The sequence below is a fragment of the Telopea speciosissima genome, chromosome 1 (assembly GCF_018873765.1).
Source record: "Telopea speciosissima isolate NSW1024214 ecotype Mountain lineage chromosome 1, Tspe_v1, whole genome shotgun sequence".
NCBI classification, from domain to species: Eukaryota; Viridiplantae; Streptophyta; class Magnoliopsida; order Proteales; family Proteaceae; genus Telopea; species Telopea speciosissima.
Window position 1 is genome coordinate 55,292,377 of NC_057916.1, and position 16,117 is coordinate 55,308,493.

The 16,117-nt window shown below is 39.9% G+C and overlaps 1 protein-coding gene across 1 annotated transcript in view; it reads left to right on the top strand.

The window, feature by feature from the left end:
• Nucleotides 1–9,342: 9,342 nt before the first annotated feature.
• The window catches only part of LOC122642561 (external alternative NAD(P)H-ubiquinone oxidoreductase B1, mitochondrial-like), a 121,208-nt gene continuing 114,433 nt past the window's right edge, over nucleotides 9,343–16,117 (top strand). Inside the window, exons 1-2 of the mRNA XM_043836076.1 lie at nucleotides 9,343–9,522; nucleotides 11,615–11,891. Of these exons, the coding sequence (XP_043692011.1) occupies nucleotides 9,434–9,522; nucleotides 11,615–11,891 (366 nt within the window). The 5' untranslated portion in view covers nucleotides 9,343–9,433. The remainder of the gene's footprint in view (nucleotides 9,523–11,614; nucleotides 11,892–16,117) is intronic.

Here is a 16,117-nt window from a genome sequence, read left to right on the forward strand (position 1 = left end):
CTCGCCTATATCCTGGATGTCGATAACCTCTGCCTTGATGCGGCTCCTATCAGCTATCATCTTCTCCAAAGTCACCTGATCCTCAGAATCCAAGGGCGGAATTTTGTTTCTCGTCATGGTATCGGGATAAGTCCACACGGTGGGATACCCAGGCTCCTTACAGACTGCCCAGAAAAACCTCTGCTTCTAGCCATGGTTGGACGATGGTAGAGAATCCGCCACGGGTATGCCACGTTGGCAAAAATAATACCACCTAGGATGACCGCTATTCTGATTCAAGGTAAAACACCTGATGAACAGGGCCGGGGAAGGGTGTCTCCCCAACCGAAAGCACTTGATTAAAAAGGCCCCCATACACCTCCAGCCATTGGGTACCAGCTGGCTGGGAGCTTTCTCATAATGCCTAAGGAGTCGACCCACAAAAGGAGAAAAGGGATATTGAAGTACAGCTTCAAAGGCATCAAGGATAAGCCCCACGTCTCGGGGTCGGGGCTGATTCAGTCTATCCTCGGGAGAGGGAACTCTAAGAACAATCGCCTTTGGAATCGCATAGACGTTTTGGATCTCCAAAAGCTTATAATCAGTCAAAATGGAAGAAATTTCGTCAATCCCTTTTCCAGTGGTGGGGTCCTGTTGCGGTTGTCGAACTCGATAACCCTTCCTCCCTAGCCGTTTTACGGAGTCAAGGTTGGAGGTGCTGGTGAACACACCCGTGGAGCTCCGAGGAACGAAAGCTGAAATCCTAGAACTTGCGCCTCCAACTAGGGGTGGAGGGGAGATTCCCCGGTTTCCTTCCTGGGTAACCCCGTGGAATAATCTCTCACCCTCATCTAACAGGGATTTTACTTCTGAGTCATCTTTGGAAGAAGAACTTCTCTTGGATTTCCCCATCTCCCCGAGGCGAATATAAAAAGGAAGAAAAAGGAAAATGCAGATAAAAAAGAAGAGGAGAAAGAGAGAAAAACACTTACTTGGGATGAAGAAGATTGCGATTGAAGGAAATAGGAAGGCATAGAACGATGCTAGGGCAGAACTCGAAGAAATATCTTTGACAGAGAAGCTTGAAGACGGTGAGATGAGAAAACTAAGGAAGGCTGAAACATTTTATACCCTTGGGGACACTCTCGTAACTCTCGTTAGATCCAAATGCATGATTATTTTTAACGGATCAGATGACAGGGAGAAGAAAGGACCTAGACTTCGAAGAAAGAGCGTCATCATCAAAGAACACTGGGAAAGTGAAGAAGTTCAAAAATTAAACTTTATGACGTCTCATCAATTTACCCTCAAAAGGTGCAAAAGGTGACAGATATTTCGCCCCCACGCGCCAATGGCGACTAGTGGCGGCGCATGAATAGATAACCAATGAAGGTCAAAAATGTCTAAAAGAAGAAGAATCATCTCCAACCAAGCTAGACTCCGTGTTAGCCAGACTCAAACTAGCAACCTGAGCTCTCGACAATTCGTCAAGGCCCATCGACGATGCTCATCACATTACTCCCTCCACCTCAACTGTGGTAAAGGGAGTAGGGGGCAAATGATACAACATATTTCGTACTTTAATTCTTGACCATACACGTGGACTCCCCACGATTCATAAAGGAAGGCAAGTTGCAGGCGTGCTTGGAGACTCCCACACGCACGACGATTATGAAGTTAGGTCCCACCACGGTAGTTACATAACCACCAAGGGAGGATCCCACGTGTCTTAAGAGTCCCGAAGATCCCAGGATTTGCGTGGAATCCCAACTAGAATGGGAGTTTACTAAAACCGTGCACCCAGAAAAGAAAACTATTGAAATAGCAAGGATCACCCAAGATCCCATCCATCAATATAAATTAAGGGCTAGACCCTCATGTAAGGGGACTCCATTAGTAATATTCAGTGATCAATAAAGAAAGGGTATTTCGTAGTCTCATCTCCGTTATTCCCAATTTCATCTAGTTATTCCCAATTTCATCTAGTTATTAACATATCAGTTGTGCCATCGGTAGATTTCTCTACGGAAAAAATCTTTGCACAACATTCCCATATGTACTAACTATGCTCCCAATTATAAAAGACTAAAATGTGTGCTCAACCTAAGCTTAATATTTACAATATCAAGTGAGAAAACCCATATATGATGGACTATGCATTAAAATGACTTATCAAATTTAACAAATATTTTTATTAAGAGGTTTCCAACAACTAAAAAGCATCAATAAAGGTGACTATATAAGCACGAAAAAAGCTTACAAGTGAACCCATGATGGGATCAAAATCCCTTTAATCAGCAAAAGTTGATGAATTATTTTGCACCTTATCCCTTGTTGACTTGACTTCACTATCTGAAGAAGACGATGAATGATAGAATAAGAGGGCGTTAACATAACTTCTAGTAGGGAAAAAGCTAGAAAGTTTCTTCGTCGCATGGATCGATCATATGCCCATACACAAGAGCGCACAAAATTACCACTCCACCCCTTTTGATAATATAAAAAAGGGATTGAGTTTTCCATCCAGCTGCGTAGTTTTTATGACTCAAAGCGAAGACAAGAGAATCAAAACTGTGACCTACTGGAAGCCTACAATCTACCGGCATGACACCAACTGGCTGATCATGCAATTGTCCTCTTTACATTTCATACTCATTATGTTTGGAATGGTATGATGATAGTTAGGAAACATGGTCGCTGGTGGTCGTTCCTGATGATCTCTAATCACATTGCTTGTGGTTTGTGAAATGCCTCTCCTTTTCTTTAACCCTTTGGGCATAATTACATCACATATAATTCTATCAAATCAAATGAGAAGAAAAGGTCTTTAAGAGTATTTATGTATACATTGGGTTCATAGAGTAATCATTCCATAACAGAGATTTTTTGGGATTGAGTTTCCTATCCGAAAACACCAAAAAATATCATGCTATGGAACAATATTTTTGTCCGAAAATACCAAAAAAATTCTATGCTATGGATATAGCCATGGAATGATATTTCTTCTCAATCCCCAAAAATATCTATGTTATGGAATGATTACTCTATGAACCCAACGCTACGGAATGATTAGTTTATGAACCCAATGTATACTTAAATACATTTAAATAATTTTCCTATAATTTGATTTAATAGAATTATAAGTGATGTAATCATACCCAATGACCCAAAGGATCGAAGAAAAGAAGAAGCGTGGTTATTCCCCCCAATTCGTTGCCTCCTCTAATTCCTCCAATTCCTCACATGGGGTGAAAATGACCATACTCTACCCCTTGCTTGAAAACACTGCCCATAGTGGGCTCCACTCCCCCCTATTAGAGGAATTGGAGAAATTGGAGGTGCCCACAGATTAGAGGTGATAATTATCTCACCCACAATACACAAACACTATGATTAGAGATCCCGAGTAACTACTACCAACGACCATGTTTCCTACTTTCTAGCTAGTATCATACAATACCATTATCAGTTGGTTGGTGCTTTGCGGGTTCAATTCTCTTGTTTTCACCTTATGCCATAAAGGCATCCCCCCCTCCCCCCCCCCCACCCCCACCCCCACCCCCACCCTCACCCTCACCCTCACCCTCTTTCCCTCTTTTGTAGTTATTAAAATCCAAATTTTACCAAAAAAAAATAATTAAAATCCAATTGGACATATTGATCGGGTAAAACACCTACCAAATAAATGAGGAAAATGTTCTTTGCACTGGAGGCATAGGATGGGATCTTTATGACCATTTTCTTAAATTCCTCTCATAGGGGTGAAGGGGCGGAATTGATCACCTTACCCCCTACTCAAACACGCTACCCCAGTGGATCCACCCCCTATTAGAGAAACTTGAAGAAATGGACTACGAGATAATTTTTCATATAGGATTCACCTAGACACATGGGGACTGCCCCACCCCGCTAAATGCCGATACTTTATTTCCATAAAAAAAAAGAAAAAGAAAAAAGAAAGCCGCCCCTCCACATTGGCCCTTGGCAAATATATATTCGCCCCTCTAACCTCCTATTTTTGGGAAATTTACACATAAAACCCTTGAGGTTTGACGAAAGGATATTTTCACCCCCCAATTTTGAAAAATTCTGTGTATCCCCTGAGATTTCCAAACGGTAACAAATAAGTCCATTACGTCAATTCATGACTAACACTGTTAAAAATTGGACTTGAATGACAGAATTGCCTTTCCAAGAATAACCAAAAATATAAAAAAAAAAAAGCTGCAACTCCAAGACCAAGAAAGGTAAGAGATCATCATCGTCGCCATCATCCAAGACCAAGAAAGGTGGAGTATTCTTGCCGCCGGTGCCTTTGAAAGAGGCGGTGTCGGAGGGTCTGAAGGTGGATTTTGGCTTCTGCCCTTTCACTGAGCGGCTCAACGGGAGGTTGGCAGCTCTGGGGTTGGTGGCGCTGCTGCTGGTGGAATTGGGTTCCGGCTAGAGTCTCATCAGTTACCATTCGCCGGCGGTGGTCTTCATTCAGGTCTACTCCATCGCTGCCGCGTCGGCGGTCTATGTGAAGTACCAGAAGGAGAAGATCAGCATTTGGCCTCAGTAGTTTTCTTCATTATCATCGTCTCTCAATAACAACTCTTAACATTAGACTGCCATTGATACTTCTAAGAACAAGTAATTACTGCTACTAATCAGATTCAGGGAACCAAAATCCCTCCTGCAAATCCATTAATCATTCAGGGAAACATGAACTGACGCAGGAAATCGAAGAAATTTTTATAGATAAAATGCAATTTTCCAGATAAGCTTCTGAATTAGTTACCTTAACAGCAGCTTCAACAAGATTTGCAAGTTCAATAGGTATTTTAATCCAAATACCCTTCTTCCCCTGTAGAAATGTTTCACCAATTTTATCGACACTTAACAAAATAAAATAGGAACATCATCTGCAGATTGAAATATGTACAGAGATATAGAAAAAGTACAAAGAAACAAAATAATAAGCGTTGCAGGTTTCAACATTATCAATCCTGCAACCTAAGTTAACCATGTTTTAATCCAATCTCTGGCGGTGAACAATGGGCGACCATTACCGGCGTCTGCCGTCAGCATTGCAGCGAAAATGGCGCCGATTCCCGCTCCAGCGAGAACGTCGAAGAAATCGATGATTCGAGATTGAGGATCTCCAACTTTCCCTGTTTCCTTGTGCTTCAGAAGCTTCACGGTTCCAACACCTCTCTCTTTTCACTGATTCAAGTTTTGTTACTTCTGTCTTCAATTTTTACTAATTTAATAGGTTACAGAGGGGTTGGTGGAAGTAGGATTGAAACTGTTAACGAATTTTTGAGGATAAGAGTAACTGTAGCTATTAGGAAGAATAGGGTTTGTACGGTTTAAAACCCAGCTTCTGCCTTCAATTCTCTCTCCCAATCTCTCATTCTCTCAAAAGTCAGAATCTCTCTTCCCGAGTTCCAGTGTGTTGTTCTTTGCAGTGATCATGGCAAGTAACAAGGCAGAGTGCAAAGAGGAGGGAGAGGAAGAGGCAACAAAAGTCGCAGTCGGTGAAGATGAAGATACAGGAGCTCAGGTTGCTCCAATCGTTAGGCTTAAAGAAGTTGTTGTTACCACTGCAGAGGAAGAAGAAGATGTCCTTCTCGACTTGTAATCCCTTCTCTTCCAATGCCCTAGGCTCTGAAAGTTCTCCGGAGGAGATTCACCGCATGATGACAGAGATCGACACCGATGGAGATGGCTACATCGATCTCAAAGCATTTGCCGATTTCCACCGTGGAAGTTCCATCGATGATGCAGACGTCGGTAATGGGATGAAAGAGTTGAAAAATGCATTTGATATGTACGATAAGGATCACATTTCTGCAACTGATCTTCCCCAAAATCGATTGGGGAAGATGAGTTGCAGGTGTTTTTTTTTCTTTGTAAGGGCAATTCCGTCAGTTCAAGTCTAATTTTTAACAGTGTTAGTCATAAATTGACGGAATGGACTTATTTGTTACCGTTTGCAAATCTCAAAGGGGTACGTAGAATTTTCCAAAACTGAGAGGTGAAAATATCCTTTCGTCAAACCTCAGGGGTGATATGTGTAAATTTCCCCCTATTTATTCTGTAATGGGGATTATGGGTTTCATCATGTACTAAATTATCAATGATGGGGTTCATTATCCTATAATCTTATCCTTTGCTTTTAATAGTTCAGCTATTTGTTTTCTTTCTCTTCTACTTTATCACCGTTAGAACGGAACCTCGATCTAATGGACGGTCAGGATGCGTTCGTACTTCAGTTAAAAGGCTGCTCCTGCGTCAGCCACGATCAGGCTTTGCTACATCATATTATGATTAAAAAATGAATAAAAAAGGGGGTAAATTATCGATCACCACCTGGTTTTCAATCGAAACTCAGATCACCCCCTGATTTTTGAAAAAACTCAAATCACCCCTTAGTTTAGACCCCAAAATGATAAATTAGTCCCTAACATTGGTTTTGTGCTGTTAAGTGATGATGTCAGCCAGTGAAATAAATTTAAATTCCTAAACTACCATTGATCAGTGTTGATTTACGTTTTTACCCTTGTAACTAAAAACCCCAAATTCATCCTCTTCCTCACACCTGCAACTCAATCTCGCTCCTTTCCACGTTCAAACTCCCGATTGCGACTTCTTTCGCGGCCACGTCCACCCATGTGACCGCGATCATAATCTTCCTTCGCGTAATAAAAATCTTTCCTCCTTGAAGCATCGAGATCAGATTCAGTCTCTGAATTCATTATCACGGTAGCCACCATGTCTTCCTGCCGCCATAAAGCTTTTTCGTCCCTCAAATCAGTAATAAAAGGATATAGAGAAGGAATCGAATTGAACCTATAGTTCCACAAAATTAAAACCCTAGATAACCAACAACAAAACCCTAACAGGAAAGTACCCGTCCCACCCAAATGTGAACTCGTTTCTCGGAAAACCCTAGTTTCAAAAACATCGAATCCAAACCCTTTGTACTCTAACAAGTTTGATTTGAACAGTCTATATGAAGGAGATTGAAGGATCATATTGAGAACCGTAAATAACTTATAGAATTTGCCTGAAGATGTGGAATTTAGTTGGGCAGGAATTGCTAACTCTCCATGTTATAAATTCTGGTTGTGGTTATTTTTGCTATTATTCTTCAAGCATTAATTCTTGATAATAAATGGTGGTTTTGGTTACTGATTGTTGTGGTTCCATTGTTCTGCTATTATTCTTCAAACAATTGAGTCCTGGCAGATTGAAAAGTTCTACAATTCATCTGACTGAAGCTTCTGGATGGAGAAGAACCAAATCCATCATGGATACTAGACTTGTTCCTGCTGTAGTACTGATTCCGATGCTGCACAACAAGAAGTGTCTCCAACTTTGACGGATTTGGGACTGTTTCCTACTAGGGATCTGCGTCGTATTTTCAAAGGAGTTTCTTTCTCAACTTTTAGTTCCTCTTCTTGTTTTCCATATTGGGAACCCTCTGTGGAAGTTCCTCTGTTCGTCTGTGGAGAGACGATCTGTGGAAGTTCCTCTTCTGGAATATGGTTCGATGCTTCTTTGTATCGTATGAACCTTAGGGCTAGGGGTGTCAATAAAGCCCGGCTGGCCCGAACCCGCCCGAACCCGCCCGAACCCGCCCTGAGCCCGGCCCGGGCCCGACCCTGATTTTTTGACCCTAAGGGCGGGTTTGGGTTTAGTTATAGTCTGACCCTGGCAGGGTCGGGTCGGGTCAGGGTTTAGATCCTCGACCTAGCCCGGCCCGGCCCGACCCGACCCTGTATTAATTATAGGTATATAATATTACATATATATATATATATATATTATATACTTAATATAAGTATTTTCTTGACAAAAAAAAAATAGAAGAGAATTGTACAGAGATAACTACTAGCTTTGTCATCATCATGAAGTGGGAACCCATAAAAAGAGTAGATCATCTACTATTTTGATCAGGACCATAAAAAGAGTCACTGACATGATTGTTATTTAGTTGTAGCCCCTATAAGCTTCCAGGCCTATTGAGGGGACACAGTTACAATTGTAGAGAGAGAGTTTATACACACGCCATTTTTTTCAACATATTTATTAGTTGTCCCATAGGTTGAGATCCTATGTTACAAAAACATGGTCTAATGAGACACGTGGATGGTGCCATAAATCAAGACCAACCCGACCCGGCCCGACCCTGGCAGGGTCGGGTCAGGGTTGAGAGTTTCTTGACCCTGACAGGGTCGGGTCAGGGTCAGGGTCAGGGTCAGGGTTAAGGCCTCTAGGGTCGGGTCAGGGTTTAGGCAGGCCCGGCCCAACCCGACCCATTGACACCCCTACTTAGGGCTAGAGCGAAGCAGAGAGCGGCGGCGGTGGCGGTGTTGCCAGCTGAGTTGTAGGGAAGGGATGGGATATTTTAGGTTGAAGATGAAAAAAGGATAGTAATGTAAATTTAATTCTAATGTTTTAATACAAGGGTAAACTAGTCCTTTCAAATCAATAACAAATTGCAGACTAACACCGTTACTGTAGAGGAGGTAATTTGAGATTTTTCAAAAAATCAAGGCGTGATCTGAGTTTCAATTGAAAATCAAGAGGTGATTTGTAATTTTGAATAAAAAATTTCTCTTCTGTAACAGATACGTAGTTCAAAGTTTTCTTTTTGTTTTTGAAAGGTAAATTATATGTCACCACTTGATTTTCATATAAAACTCAGATTACCCCCCAGTTTAAAAAAAACTCAAATTACCCCTGATTTAGATCCCAATATGACAAATTAGTCTGTATCGTTAGTTTTATATTATTAAATGATGATGTCAGCTAGTTAAATAAATTTAAATCCCTAAATTACCTTTGACTAATGTTGAAAATGAAAGAAAAGTAGTATTGTAAATTTAATTTTAATGTTTTAGTATAAGGGTAAAATAATAATTTCACATTAATAAATAATAGTAGACTAACATCGCTACTGTATAAAGGGTGGTTTAAGTTTTTTCAAAAATCATGGAGTGATCTCCTTTAAAAATCAAGGGGTGACATGTAATTTACTCATTTTTTTAAATGAGATACTTAACCTGATGCGGATTTGTCTTTTTCCGACCATAGATCCCATTTTTAGTGGACAACAATACTTTCCACTCACCTTAAGTGGTTTAAGTTGTGGTTTACCTCTCTCTGATCTTAGATACCGTTTTAATGGTTATGAAGGCTCCTATTCACCTCATCGTTGAATTCTATATAGTCCAAAGATAGTATTTCCCGCTACATTTTCCCAACTTTTAGGAATAAATGAATAAAAAACCACGTCAGTAAAAATGTAGCGCAGAAGCCGGCAGGTATATGAACGCACCGTTGCCTTGTTCATACGGTTTCAGAGGAAGAAGACAGTGTGACGGGGAAGTGTGCTTTTCTGGATCAAGCAGAAAACTAGACAGAAGTATCTGATTTACGCTTCTCGATCGGAAATTTCGCCGAAATGAGGGGGTTTTCCTTCATCGGCCGAGCTTCCAGAGCTTTTCACGACTACCCTTCTTTGTCGAAGCTGCTGGTTCTTGTCACTGTCAGGTTCTGATCTCGTTTTCCCCTGAATTTTATTGAAGTTTTTATTTTCCTCACTTTAGTATGACCGACCATTTTAGTTTATCCTATTTCGTGGATCTTACGAATTATTTTCATCTTTTAGGTGAGTGTTGAAGCTCACTCTTGCTACTGCTTGATTCTTCTGAGTCTAAATTTTGATTTTGCTCGTCTTGATTAGCTCTGCGCTGTGCGACATTGTTCTTCTCTCATCGTCGTAAACACACAGTATCCGATGGATAAACTCAGGGATTGGCATGGAACTGTTTGTAGTTTCTACTAATTTCCCCCCTAAACATACTCTGTGTTTGGATCCCTTTTTGGTTTAATTACAGAATTTGATTCGAGTTTAACTTCAGAGTGTTAACAAGCAATTTACGTTGTGGATTAAGTTAGAGATGTTAGTTTAACAGTAACAATACTCAAGAAGCTTTACTATCCTATTACAGTCTCAAGGAGGAGAATCACAGTAATAAAGTGTGGTAATGGAAAATAATGGTTAAATCATTTCTCTCTGCTACAAACAACAACCATAACAGAGAGTTATATCCTCACTAACTATTTGAATAGAGTGCAGGGCATGGTCAAGGGTGTTCTGGACAAGCATTGTATGGAATAAGTTGTAATGCCCTCTGCTGGCTTGACGGAAGACGATATGCTCATAAATATTCATCAGGCACCCTCAATTATGGTGCCCACTGTGTTAATTTTGGCTTTATATTTTTGGGAGGTGATAAGTACGCTTATGATATCTTTCCAGGGTTGGAGATTTGAATAGGCTGCAGTCTGATTTGAAGTGTAGATGTGCGTGAAGTCTAACAAAATCAACTTGTCATTATGCAGGGGCCCATCTAAAAGCATGGATTGGCTTTCTATTGCTGATCACAAAACCAATACACCTGGATCCTTAAAACGGGAGAAGGCTAATAACCATTTGGTGATTGCTTTAGTTGCTTCCTCCTGTTTAGATTTTAGTGAAGTCTCGTACTTCCATTTTAAAAGGGCCACATGGAGTTTTCCCCTGAATTTCGGTGTCATATTTGGTACTCTCTGGTTTCTCCTCCTCATTCTTTTCTCGTGCTTCTTTCTTGCCTGGTTAGGTTTTGTTCTAGTATCAACATTTGTAGTTGCTTCTCTTTCATTTGCCTTTTCTGAAAGTTCGGTTGGACATTCTAATGACACAGCAACGTTTTGCTACTGTGCTGTTTTCTGCACTTCCACTTCCACCCAAAATTTTTTTTTCCAATGTCAGTACTTTTGCCTTGTACCTATCCAGAGGAGTTGGCGACACTGTAGAATTGGACTTCCTTTCTCTCTCTCTATGTCAAAAGCGGCATCCAACTTCAGTACACTGTCAAACACATTTCTCCAATTATTCTATATGATCAAGCTTAAACTTGGCACTACTGAAAATTTGAAATACCTCACACTTTGAAATGATGATTTTACTTCCTGAAACTCTGCAAAATTCTTGAGTTGAATTAACCTTAAGATTCAGTTGGATGCTTTCACATGAATTAGATTCTTGTAGTTGGATGCTTTCACATGAATTAGATTCTTGCAGTTGGATGCTTTCACATGAATTAAATTCTTATGACATTTTACATCGATCAAAACCTTAAATATTTTCCTGTGAGGAAGGATAGACTTTGTTTTATATTCCACATCTCTTTCAGCTTCCTCTGATGCCTAATTTACCAATATGATGTTTGATATCGGGGTGTAATCTGAAATTGATTCTGGATTTTAGAATAAATAAGGATTTAGAGATTTAACAGAAAAACTATATGAATAGCAGCAATTCCGTATATTGAATAAGTACCCAAGTTTTAAATATATCTATACCACAACAGAAAAATAGTAGTGAAATATAAGAAATAGAGAAAGAAGAAATATTTCTCTAAATTAAATTAACTGCCACACCCTACTATTTGTCCTGCTCATTGATTCCATGTTTTGCAAGGTTGTGCAATAGCAGATCCTTATGCGATTCCTTCTCCAAGTGAATTTGTTATGTTGTTTAATGTTGTAGCATACCAAAATTACTCATGGATTGTACTCATAATGTTGCTTATTGCAGTAGTGGAGGTCTTGTGGCTTACTCGGAGACACAGTCGGAGCTTGGTACACATAGTGGCCAAGCTTCTAAAATAGAGCCCAAGAAGAAGAAAATTGTGGTGCTTGGAACTGGTTGGGCTGGCACAAGTTTTCTTAAAGATCTGGATGTCACCAAGTTCGATGTTGAGGTGGTGTCTCCCTGTAATTATTTCACATTTACACCTTTGTTACCAAGTGTCACGTGTGGTACCGTGGAACCAAGAAGCATCATTGAGCCTATTCGGAATATAATGAAGAAGGTGAATACAGTTGCATTGTGTGTTAAACAATATAAAAAAAGACGCAGGCACACTCATTTGGATTCATTAGTCAATTTTTTGTGAAGTTAAGATAACATCATTCAATTTGTCCCTCCCATTGTGAAAACAACTTTCTACCGAAGTTCATAATCTATTCTATCTTTTACTGGCATTTACAGCTACCATGTTACTATAGTTTTGTTTGTTGTCTTTAAATATTCAGTAGAGTCTGTTTAATACTATTTAAAATAGATTTTCTTGGTTTCCTGCTTCATAAGTTTTTGAAGTCGACCCTAGTGCTCTGATAAAAACTCTTATTTATATGGTAAATTCAAAGAATAACTGTATTTTGATAAGTAATAATATCAAAGCTATGAAAACCAGCCATGGAGAGAAAAAGAAGAAGAAACGAAGGAAGAAAGGGGAAACCGAGAGAGAGAATGGGATGTAGAATACAATAAAGCTTATGCCCCTATCGTGGACTGGCTCTCATCTTTATATTAAACAGTAACTGACTCTTAGTAGGAACACTACTAAGAGCCTAAGACTAATTACAATAAAAAGGGAATAACTACCTAAGTCTAATTACAATATGAAATAACTAAACAAACATCACAAACTAATTACAACTTAACTACTAATTATTATCCCACGGTATGCTGTTCCATGGAACACCAATGGAACAATAGCCATGATACACACTTTAACACTCCCCCTCAATCTGGAGTATATATATCTCCTATACCTAGCTTGGAACAAAAAAAAGAGCGTACCCAGTGCATGAGGCTCCCGCCACTGCGGGGTCTGGGGAGGGTCATAATGTACGCAGCCTTACCCCTGCTTCGCAGAGAGGTTGTTTCCAGAGACTCGAATCCGTGACCACTTGGTTACAATGGAGCAACCTAACCGTTGCACCAAGGTCCACCCTCCCATATCTAGCTTGGAATAACCACTAAGAAATGCAGGTCAGAACACTGTCTTGGTGAACATATCTCCAAGTTGATCGCCTGAGTTGACAAATGGAGTCTGTAATTAGATCAGAACTAAACACATCAGAGATCAGAACCAGAGAAAAAGAGAAGAGAGGAAGAAGAGGGAAGACCGAGAGATGGAGGAAGGCTGTGTGATAGAAGTGAGTAATATCTATTGCACCAGCCAATGTTCTTTTTTATCAAGTCTGGACAGATTACATAATCAGAATAGAACATTACTAAGACTAAAGTCTAATTACAATAGGAAAGAGAACACAATTAGAAACTAAACTAAACTACTTAAACAAGTCATGATCCCATGGTACAGAGGTCCATGGACCTCAAACCGAGACTTATACTCTAACACTCCCCCTCAAGTTGGAGTATATATATCTCCCATACCTAGCTTGGAATCATAGTTCAAAATCTCGAGATTTCGACCCCCTCGAATAAAAAAAATACAAAATTTCGATCGAAATTCTCGAGATTTCGAGATATTTCGAGATATTTTCAAAATCTCGCGAGATTTCGAAAATCTCGAGAAAATGCTTTATATAAAATACCATGTTTCGATAGTCTTGGTCAAAATTTCGACCGAGACTGAGAAAAAAAGAGCATTTTTCCTCTTTTGCTTGGTTTTTGAAGGTTTTTACTCATTTTTTCTTCAATCTTCCACTTCCCACTTGAATCCTTGCCGCATCTACGCCGGAATCACTTGGAGAACAAACTTCTTAGCACATCTGTGAAGCCTTTCCACTATTCCAGGTAAAACCATATTCTCAAAATTGATTTTTTTTAGGGAAATGCTTGATCAACATGTTTGTTTGTGATGAAATAAATATATGTTAGACACCGGAAACCGACCTACGACTTCACGGTGTCGAAATTTTTTTTTGATATATATATATTATTTATTTATTTTTCTACTTCAAAAATTGGATTTATTTACAACAAAAATAAAAAAATAATAGGGGTTATGTATATTGTATGGTGATGAATTAAATATATGTTAGACACCATTGGCCGATCTATGGTCTCATGGTGTCAAAAATATTTTTCTGCCAATAATTAATTATTTTAATTTTTGAAAATTATAAAAAATAATTAAAAAATTCAAAAAAATAGCAAAAAATAAGAAAAAATATGAGGTTTTTGTTTTAAAATTACTGAAAAATATAAAAGTAAATTGTACATACTTCTTATTTGCTGCCCATTTACATATCTTTTCGATTTTGTTGTGCTAGGCCAATATTTATTTGAAAAATATTTTTAAAAATTGTTTTTAAATATGAGAAAAATATGAGGGTTAGGGGAAAAATACTAAATAGTTATATACTTATATACTTGTGTTAGTGCTCTTAAATCTTAATTCTTAAACGTTTAAACTAAAAGAATTGATGTGCTTCAGTGATTAATGAATTGTCTTTTATTCATGCAACAGTAAACTAGTCTGATTATGACGAACCGTGGTAAACGACAGAGCCAGAGGCAAGAGGGTCAGAGGCAGCCGGCCCAGACCCAGGGGGACGGGAGCACACCCAGGCACACTAGGGGTGACATTGCATGGTTGCATGGCACTCCAATTGATGGGGATAAAAGAAAATCCCAATGCAACTATTGTCACATGCAGTTTTTGGGAGGTGGTGCCACTAGACTCAAACAACATCTAGTTGGGAATTCTCCTGAAGTGGTCGCATGTCATATGGTCCCTGTGGAGGTATCTAGGGCTGTCATTGATTACATGAAGGGAGGGAGTAAGAAGAAGGCTCAGAGGGAGAAGGCAAAAGTAGATCTTGAGGAAACAGTGAGGTGTATAGCGGGAGGCCAATCAAGCCATCGTGATGATGATGATGATGACAGTGATGATGTCTATGTTCCTGATGATATAGAGACTGAGCAAGAGGCTAGGGATTGGAGACGAGCACAGATGATGAGCAGAGCCAGTTATCATGAGGATCAGGAGAGAGTCGAGAGACAGAGAGTAGGTGGTAGTGGAGGAGCTAGTACCTCTAGAGCTGGTGCTAATGGTAGTGGAGGAGCAGGTACAAGTGGAGGAGGTGGGTTGCCTAATCCCTTTAGGAGATCACAGAGTATGAGGGCAGCTCCCCCTCCGCCTATACCACCACAAGATGACCCAACACTTTACTAAACACCTGGTGTTTATAGAAAGAAAGGCAACACACAACTGAAAATCAAGGGAGCATGGAAAAATCTGAAGGGGATGGTGAAGGAATCTATAGCTAAGTGGATGTTATACCATACCATCCCAGCAAACACAGCACAAGGCCCTTTTTATCAGACTATGATAGATTCCATTGCTGAGGCTGGCCCAAGGTATAAGGGGCCCACCCCATATGAGATTATGAATGTGTATTTGCCCCAACAGAAGAGAGAGCTTGAAGACTACATCAATGAAATGAGGGGGCTGTGGGAGAACTATGGGGTGACCATAATGTGTGATGGTTGGACTGGTCCTACAAGAAAGTCCATCATCAACTTTATGGTGTATTGTGATGGGAGGCCGTCTTTCGAAGTCTGTTGATGCATCCAAGGAGAAAAAGGATGCAAAGTATATCTACAAATTGCTGAAGGAAATGGTAGAAGATGTAGGAGTGGGGAACGTTGTCCAAATTGTAACGGACAACGGAAGCAACTACAAGAGTGCCGGTGAGAGGTTGATGCAAAACAATAATTTTCGGTTGTTTTGGACTCCATGTGTTGCCCATTGTATAGACCTCATGTTGAAGGACATGGGAAAGATCAAATTGGTACAACATGTTGTGGAAAAGGCAAGGCAAATGACCAACTTTGTCTACGACCATGGGTTTGCACTAAACCTCTTGAGGGAGAAGTGTGGGGGTGACTTAGTGAGGCCAGGCATAACTAGATTCGTCACCAACTACATTGCACTCAAGAGTATAGAGACCAAGAAGTCTGGACTGAGATCAATGTTTGCTTCTGAAGACTGGTTCAACTGGAATGGGTCCAATACCCATGGTGGTAGGGAAGCACAAGCTACAATTTCATTAGATGACCTTTAGTCTAAGTTGCATAAAGTGGTACAACTTCTGGACCCAGTGGTCAAGGTTTTGCATATAGTTGATTCTGCTATCAAGGGACCAACCATGCCACATCTATATGCTGCCATAGACTTGATGAATGAAGGTGTTTATAATGCAAATCCACGAGGTAGCAGACACTTTCTCAAAATTATCAAGGAGCGCTGGGAAAATCAACTTATGCATCCACTGCATA